This window comes from Cololabis saira, chromosome 23, assembly GCF_033807715.1.
Source record: "Cololabis saira isolate AMF1-May2022 chromosome 23, fColSai1.1, whole genome shotgun sequence".
In the NCBI taxonomy this organism is placed as follows: Eukaryota; Metazoa; Chordata; class Actinopteri; order Beloniformes; family Belonidae; genus Cololabis; species Cololabis saira.
Window position 1 is genome coordinate 4,638,641 of NC_084609.1, and position 9,000 is coordinate 4,647,640.

The window sequence follows — 9,000 nt, forward strand, 5'->3', positions numbered from 1 at the left end:
TCACATATTCTTTATAGACACACACATTCCCGTTTTTTATCCTTTAACATAAAAAAGTAACACAAGACTGAGTTTATGCTCCAGGTCAGTGGCTAAACCACCACGAGGTGATGTTAACTCATGGAGCTCTGCTGCTGCATCACAGTACTCACCGAGAAATAAAAGGTTTAAACACATGTAAAGTTCCCAGGGCCGCTCACGGTGGTTCACTCGACTTTTTGTGACTCAAACTCTTCCTCCTTTTAACAGTTTAGCACAATATCAATGTGGTATTAATTTTTCATCCATACACGTGTCTCCCGTGTCTCTGCTCTGTGTAACTCTCACAGCACGTACCGTTAACCTGCGCTAGGGCGGGACATAACAACTTTAAACCAATAGCGATTCAGCTGCCTCGGTATGGACCAATGACAGAGCCTTTTCTTCACAGAACCACTCTGAATCAACTCTGACCTCTGGGATGAAATTAATTAATATTCAAATGCAAAATGAAATAAGGAATGTGATTATGAATTAAATGAAAATAATGCTCAATGAAATAAAAATAAAAATTGTTTACCACAAGTGTTTTTTCACACTGTAACAATAGTTTTTTTCTTTTCTTTCAACAGATTACACATCTGTTAAGTTTCATTTTTTTCCCCAGGTTACACTCTCCCCCCTTAAATGTATGCACGTCCCGGTGCATAATTAAAAGGCTGTTGGGTAACTACTGGCTCTGTTACTTCTAGAGGAACGTTTGTTAACCAATCTCTACTGGCATTATCGTTAAGAGAATTGGTAAGGGCAGTACTCAAACCCTGAAATAAGGAAGTAACAACAGAAACTAGGGGGTTTCCCAACTCAGGATAATGGAACCTGCGTGATGGCTCACGTTGTCTGAGTGATCTCCTGACAGGAATGTCTGCTTCTGTCTTTTCTTGGGTTGGTATCTCTGCATCTGTGTGATCTTTAGCTTCTAATTCCATAGGACTCCCTTCCACAGGTTCTGAACTAGTGTCAAGCAGCTCTCCCGGTAAGTTATGATTTTCCTGGTCAGGTACGATTTCTGTTTCCTTTCCAGGTAGGTTTCCTGTTTCCTTATCAGTTGACTGTTCCATTTCCTTTTCAGGTAAGTTTCTCGTTTGTCTTTCAGATGAGTTTTCCGGTTCCTTTCCAGGTACGTTTCCTGTTTCATCAAGTGTTAGGGTCTTGGAGTAACCAACTGCTCCTTCCTCCTCAGCATATGAACTTATCCCTCTTTCAGGCTGAAGGGCATCACTTGGTCTTACAGCTGCTGGTGCTGAATCCACATCAATATTTTGTGGGTGAGGGGTTTCAAGGCTTTGCCTATACCCACCTGGAGCAGGCGCAAGCCTGTGCCTTGGCATTTCATACGCCTTGACAACCCTGTTCTCTTGGACATCTGGTAAGGTAGCAGTTGCGTACCAGCTTTCATATATGTCATCATCTGAAGCAGGGGGCTCCTCATTTTGCTGGATAACAGTTTGCTGCCTTGTTCGAGGTTTCTTTGAACTGCTCTTTGTGTTTTGTTCCTCTCTCTCAGTTTCAGGAAGAAATCCACAAGGGAGTAGAAGGTCCCTGTGTAGTGTCCGTGATGGTCCTTCTTCCTTTTCTGGTTTCACAGAGTAGACAGGTAAATCTCCCATTTGCTTGGTAACCACATAGATTGTGGGCTCCCAGCGATCTGCCAGCTTATGCTTGTTGCGGAGACGAAGGTTACGGACAAGGACTCGATCCCCTGCAGCCAGTGTGGACTCTCTGATAACTCTATCAAATCGCCTCTTGTTCTTTTCTGCGACCTTGCGAGAGTTTTCAATGGCAACCTGATAACTCTCTTCCAAGTGAGATCTCAGGTTCTTTACATACTGGGAGTGTGAACTGGACTCTTTTCCTTTGACAGGCAGCCCAAAGGCCAAGTCTATGGGTAACCTTGGGTGTCTCCCAAACATTAACTCATATGGGGAGAACCCTGTAACATCATTCCTCTTGCAATTGTAGGCATGAGTGAGAGGTTTGACATGGTCTCGCCACTGAGTCTTCTCTTTGTTTTTGAGAGTTCCTAACATGCTGAGGAGTGTTCGGTTATACCGTTCCACAGGGTTTCCCCTGGGATGGTATGGACTTGTTCTCACCTTGCGAATACCGGCTAATGCACATAGCTCCTTGATGGTATGAGACTCAAAGTCTCGGCCCTGATCGCTATGCAGGCGTTCAGGGAACCCATAATGGACCAAGAAGTGTTCCCATAAGGTTTTAGCAACGGTACTAGCTTTCTGGTCTCTGGTAGGGATGGCTACGGCATATTTGGTAAAATGATCCGTAATGACGAGGATGTCCTTAGTGTTGTGACTGTCTGGCTCTAGTGAAAGAAAATCCATACAGACCAACTCCATTGGTCTTGTAGTTTGGATGTTAACTAGTGGAGCAGCCTTGTCCGGTTGAGTCTTTCGTCGAACACATCTCTCACATGTTTTTACTTTACTCTCCACATCTGCGGCCATTTTTGGCCAGTAGAATCGTGATCTGGTGAGCTCAAGGGTTCGTTCAATCCCTAAATGCCCCATGTCATCATGGAGATTTCTGAGTACAATGGCCCGTAGGACATCTGGGAGTACTAACTGGAAAAAAGTTTGTCCTTCACACTCCCGTGTCCTGTACAACAGACCTGACTTCAAGTGAAGCCGCTTCCACTCTCTCAAGATCGACCGTTCTTCAGGAGAATCTGCTGTGTGATCTGCAGGTAAGTTGTCAGATTCCACCAGCTTGATAACTCTGCTGATGACAGGATCTTCTCTTTGCAGCCTCCTTAGGTCAGACTCATTGTATTTAGGCACTGTTAGGATCCCATCCTGTGACTCACCCTCTTCAAAGACAAGAGGGATTGCGTCTGCATGAATGGCAAGTGACTCAACATAGCCGAAGAAGGGTGAGAGCTCTTGAACCTGTCTCACAGAATGTCTTTGACAAGCAGCTTTGACAGTCTCTGGAGTCACCAACTCAAACTTATTCATGGAAGTTAATAGCCGGGACGTGAACTGATCAATCCTTTGGCTCTCTTCCTGTGATGTGGCATCATTTTCCAGCGCACCATGATGTCTCCTTGACAGACCATCTGCGTCTGCGTTCTGCTTACCAGCTCGATACTTGATATCAAAAGTGAATGTTGAGAGTGCAGCTAACCAACGGTAGCTCACAGCATCAAGCTTGGCTGTGGTAAGTAGGTATGTCAATGGATTGTTATCTGTGATAACGGTGAAGGAGTTTCCATACAGATAGTCGTGAAACTTCTCTGTGATGGCCCATTTAAGGGCCAAGAATTCAAGCTTATGCGCTGGATATTTTGCCTCACTGCAGGAGAGTCCTCTACTAGCATAAGCGATCACACGCAGTCTCCCATCCTGCTCTTGATACAAAGCCGCTCCCAATCCTGTTGTGCTGGCATCTGTGTGGAGCACATAAGGAATCTTAGGATCTGCATAACCAAGGACTGGGGACGATGTTAGCTTGTGTATGATCGCCTCGAAGGCTTGTTGGCACTCAGAGTCCCAACGCTCACCAAAGGGCTCTTTTGGGATGAGGTATTTCCCATCACTGAAACCAACCTTGACCCCTTTCCGTCGCGGTGGGTAGCCAGCGGTGAGGTTGGTCAAAGGCTTGACTATCCTTGAGTAATCCTTCACAAACCTCCGATAATAACCGGAGAATCCAAGGAAGGATTGGAGCTCCTTCAAGTTCTGTGGTCTCGGCCAGGTTTTCAAGGCACGAACCTTTTCAGGGTCAGTCTTCACTCCATCACTGGAAACAATGTGCCCCAAGTAACGCACCGAAGTCTGAAAGAACTTACATTTATCAGGTGAAAGTTTCAAGCCATATTCTCTGAGACGGCTGAGCACATGGATGAGCCTTGTCTCATGTTCTTCAAGAGTGTCCGAAAACACTATTATGTCATCAAGAAAGACCAGGACCTCCTTTAGATGGATGTCACTCATGCATTTCTCCATGAGCCGTTGGAATGTGCTCGGCGCATTGGTGACTCCCTGGGGCATTCGGTTGAATTCCCAGAATCCAAAGGGGCACACAAAAGCGGTTTTTTGCTTGTCACTTTCGTTCATCTCAATTTGATAGTACCCAGACTTCAGGTCCATCACTGAAAACCACTTGGATCCAGTGAGAGTGGAAAACGACTCCTCGAGGTTTGGCAATGCATAAGAGTCTTTTATTGTTTGCAGATTTAATTTTCTGTAGTCCACGCATAGGCGCACATCGCCATTCTTCTTTCTCACCACCACGATCGGCGATGAGAAGGGGGACTCTGATTCTCGGATTACGCCTGCGTCAAGAAGGGTCTGGAGGTGCTTCTTGACAGCTTCATAATCCGTAGGATGAATAGGACGAGGTCTCTGTTTTATGGGTGTCTCGTCCTTCAGTTTGATGTGGTGCTGGATTCTTATTGCATGCCCAAAGTCAAGGTCATGTTGTGCAAAGACGTCAGAGAAGGTACTGAGCTTCATTGTAACTCTTTCCTTCCACTCCTCAGGGAGAGAAGGTCCGAAGTCAAAGCTTTTCTCAGGACACTTTTCCTCTGCTTGGTGAGTAGAGCACTCAACAACATGCTTCTCATCATCCCTATCAACTGCATGATGATTATTGAGGACAACGTCTGCAACAGTCAGGTCTGCAATGACACAATTGGTAGGTAGAATGATGTCATGTTCGGTTTCATTTCTAAGGAGAACAGGCAGCTTGTTGGATCCATGCTCTGGCAAGGAAATAAGACAACAGTCTACAAACACACCGCCTGGCAAGGTTGACCTGGATGGTTGCTCTAACAAGCCATATTTCTCTGCGTTGGCTGAGTTGACACACAGATAGCCTTCAAGCAGCACTTTTTGTTTCGCTGGGAGGACTTCTTGTCCATTCCCTCTGAGCTTCACAAAACCAAGTTCTCCACTTGTCGCCTGCTTTCGCCTCAGTTGAAGTGTGCGAAGGACATGTCTGTAACCATGACAAGGTGAGTTTTGGGGAAATGACGGTCCGTCACAACACTGATCATAAAGCGGGTCTAAAGTGTTGGTGCCGATTAATAGTGGGACACCACTGTTGGACCGGAGATCAGGAACAATCAAAGCCAAGGTTGAAATTTCAGGCTCAGACTCAAGGAGAGCTTTAGGGAACTTGAGGTCAACCTCCACATATCCCAGGTAAGGAACAGGTTGGCCGTTTGCTCCTTCTACTTCAAGGATGTCACTGATGGGTTTAATGGAATGATCGGAGAGATGGGTCTGATAAAAGGACTTGGCCACCGTGGTGACCTGTGACCCGGTATCAAGTAAGCAACTGCAGTCCACCCCACCCACATTTACACTGGCTGTGCACTTGCTACCCACAAGGCGTTTTGGAAATTTCCTTTCCTGTGTGATTCTGTGGACGTGAATTGCAGGCTTTTGCTCACCTGTAGATGGGGGACATGGTGGTTGCGTGGCTTCCATTTGCCCCTTAATGGAAGCCCGTTCTAGTTTAAATGGGGAGTGAAGGGTGAGCCATTCTGGGCTTCCCAAGCGCGCTGCTTCTCCCTGAGCTCTGCTTTCTTGGCCTGTACAAGTGTGGGATTAGGCATGTTGTTGCATGTGGATGCAATGTGGCCATCCTCACCACATTTGAAGCAATACCATGGCCTTGGTTTCAATGTCGCAGTCATTTGTTGAAGCTGTCCTTCCGGCTGGGTATGTTTAGTCTTTTGTTTCTGTTTTGTATTTACTGTTGCTTTATTTTTACCAATCTTGTCCGAACTGCATGCACTGAGTTTTGCCACCTGAACTTGAAGTTCAGCTATCTGCTTTTGAATGTCTTTGGTCATGGCTAAGAAGGCTTGCTCAGTTTCCTGTGGCATGCCAATGTCCTCTGTGTAGGACACATGTGCAGCTTGCATATTTGACATGACTTTTGGCTTGGTGAACCCAAGGTGCTGTTTCATTCTGCTAGCTTTGTTAGCCTGTTTGTCTTCCTCGGTTCGCAGTAAGAGAAGAAGCTCTGCGAATGATGGTGGCTTACTCTTGAGCTGTTCAAGCTGAAGACTGGTGATCAGAATACTGTCCCAACATCCTCGACAGAATTGCTTGAGGAGTTGTTTGTCAGCATCGTGGGCAGCAATCCCACCTTTATTGACCACATAACTTAATGCTGTGTGTAGCCGCTGCAAGTAATCTGATGCTTTTTCTCCAGCATTTTGATTGTTGTTCAGAAATCGTGCAAAAAGCTCATCCCCATCCTCAACAGTGGCATAAGCAGAATCAAGTAAGGTCAAGTACTCATTTGGTGAGGCTCGGGGCCCTAAAGACTTGATTATGTTTGCTGCTGGGGGTGAAAGACTTTCAACAATTTTCCTTACCACTTGGGAGTCATGAGTTGATGGATCATTCAAGCAGAACTCGACACTGTTGCGCCACGTGTCGTAGTCGACCTCAAAGCTTGGCTGAGGAAGTCGCCCAGAAAAGTGTTTCAGTTTACATGGAGAATGAAAGTGAGATGCAATTTCACTGCTCTTGACAATATGCTCAACCACAACACGTTGCACTTCTGGGGTGCTGAGTTGGTCTGAAGGTAAGTTGAAGGAGCTGGTTCTTTCCCCTCTAGGAGAGAGGAGATCTCTTACCTCAGTGCCGGTCTGGGGTCTGTAAGAGGCCTGACTCACCTCAATGGGGGCGCTGACAAAGCTAGTGGTGGCAGCTTGAATATCACTTTGTGTAGGGGCTGGCTCAGTTTCTACAGTGTCTTCAGTGATCTCAATTGGGGTCTCAGTACTAATGGATTCACTGATCCTAGCCAGCTCCTCACGGAGGATATCTCCAAACTCCCTGCCACTCAACTTGGCTAAGTCTCTCAACCCAGAAAGGTAAGTATCTGTTTTACTGGTGCCTATGTCACTAGTGTAAACACTAGCAAGGCTCTGAACATGATGGATAACTTCAGGTTTGGTAGTACATGGTCTTCGATAAGGTAAGACGTTGGTTTCAAGTGCTTTTACAGCAGCACCATACTCAAACTCTGCAATTACCTGGGTGTCAGAATCTGTGGTAGGTATTTCAATTATTCTAGCGATTGACCCATATTCCTTGAGAAAGTCAAAGATCTCATTGTCAACCTCTGTGTTAGTTAACCCACTAACTAAGACAGCATTTGGAATCTTGACACCCTTTGTCACAACAATGTCCATTTTTTTAACCAAGGTAAGGATGAAATGTCAATAACTTGAAAATGAGATGAATCAATATAATCAAAATGTCTTAATTGTTAAATAGTCTTTCAAATACACTCAATTACTCAAAAGGTGTCCATTTAATTTAATTACGAATGGAAATGTATTAATCGAATTTCTCCCTCCTGGCCTGGCTCGCCAAGTTTTACTGTGTAACCCACCTGCTAAGTAAGTATACTCTGGACCAGAATGTTCTAGGTTCACCGGGAGGAGTAATTATTTGGACACCACAATGAGTAAAGAGACACACAAAGGCAAGTTACAGCAAACCCACTGTATTAACACATAGAAAATAATAACAATTTACAATCTCTGCCGGCAGTAAGTATTGTCTCTCTGTATTGTCTTTTAACTGGGTGCACCCTTCATAAAAATAAATGTCTTTGTCAAAAATGAAAAAATAGTTCGCTTCAGTTGTTCTTTTAAGTCTTTTCCCAAAGTCCTACCACACTGACAGGACGACCGATGAAGAATGGAGAAGGTCCTCTTCATCCAGATGCTCACAGGGTTGGCTCGCCACTCCCTCGTCAGGGAGAGAATCCATTCAGTCCAGAATCCAGGGTCATCAAAAAAACCCAGCCTGCACAATATGACAGGCTTAAATAAATCTATTCACTTATTTTAACTGTTAACTTATAAAAGATAAGTGCTGTATTGCAGTGTTAACATATGAATTGTTAACCTTACCGTTTTTATAATGAAAACAAAAATCGTTAAATGACTGATAAACAATCAGAAAATCATATGTAAATGATCTGGGGAACCACTCACAGTTCAGCAATAAATCCTCACTTACACTGAATTAAGGTAAATAATATAATGCAAAATAAATTTGTTGTTGATAATTTGTGAGTTTGTTATCACAATACTCACATTTTGCACATGTTTCAGCACATTACTATACAGGATTAAGCAGTCTCATAACCCATGAAACTCATAAATGATAACTCTCTGTTCTCACAATGTAAATAAAATGCTCACATATTCTTTATAGACACACACATTCCCGTTTTTTATCCTTTAACATAAAAAAGTAACACAAGACTGAGTTTATGCTCCAGGTCAGTGGCTAAACCACCACGAGGTGATGTTAACTCATGGAGCTCTGCTGCTGCATCACAGTACTCACCGAGAAATAAAAGGTTTAAACACATGTAAAGTTCCCAGGGCCGCTCACGGTGGTTCACTCGACTTTTTGTGACTCAAACTCTTCCTCCTTTTAACAGTTTAGCACAATATCAATGTGGTATTAATTTTTCATCCATACACGTGTCTCCCGTGTCTCTGCTCTGTGTAACTCTCACAGCACGTACCGTTAACCTGCGCTAGGGCGGGACATAACAACTTTAAACCAATAGCGATTCAGCTGCCTCGGTATGGACCAATGACAGAGCCTTTTCTTCACAGAACCACTCTGAATCAACTCTGACCTCTGGGATGAAATTAATTAATATTCAAATGCAAAATGAAATAAGGAATGTGATTATGAATTAAATGAAAATAATGCTCAATGAAATAAAAATAAAAATTGTTTACCACAAGTGTTTTTTCACACTGTAACAATAGTTTTTTTCTTTTCTTTCAACAGATTACACATCTGTTAAGTTTCATTTTTTTCCCCAGGTTACACATGCAAGACACACTTGGCGATAAATTTGATATTTCATGGTTTGCATTAATGGGCGTGGCCTAACGGCTCAACAGCGCCCCCTAGAATACTTTTCTCTGCCATAACTTTTGAA

The 9,000-nt window shown here is 44.1% G+C and overlaps 1 protein-coding gene across 1 annotated transcript in view; it reads left to right on the forward strand.

Moving 5' to 3' along the window:
- LOC133424561 (collagen alpha-1(VII) chain-like) overlaps positions 1 to 352 on the forward strand; it is a 153,072-nt gene extending 152,720 nt beyond the window's left edge. The window contains exon 77 of the mRNA XM_061715236.1: positions 330 to 352. Within this exon, the coding sequence (XP_061571220.1) occupies positions 330 to 352 (23 nt within the window). The remainder of the gene's footprint in view (positions 1 to 329) is intronic.
- The last annotated feature ends 8,648 nt before the right edge of the window (positions 353 to 9,000 follow it).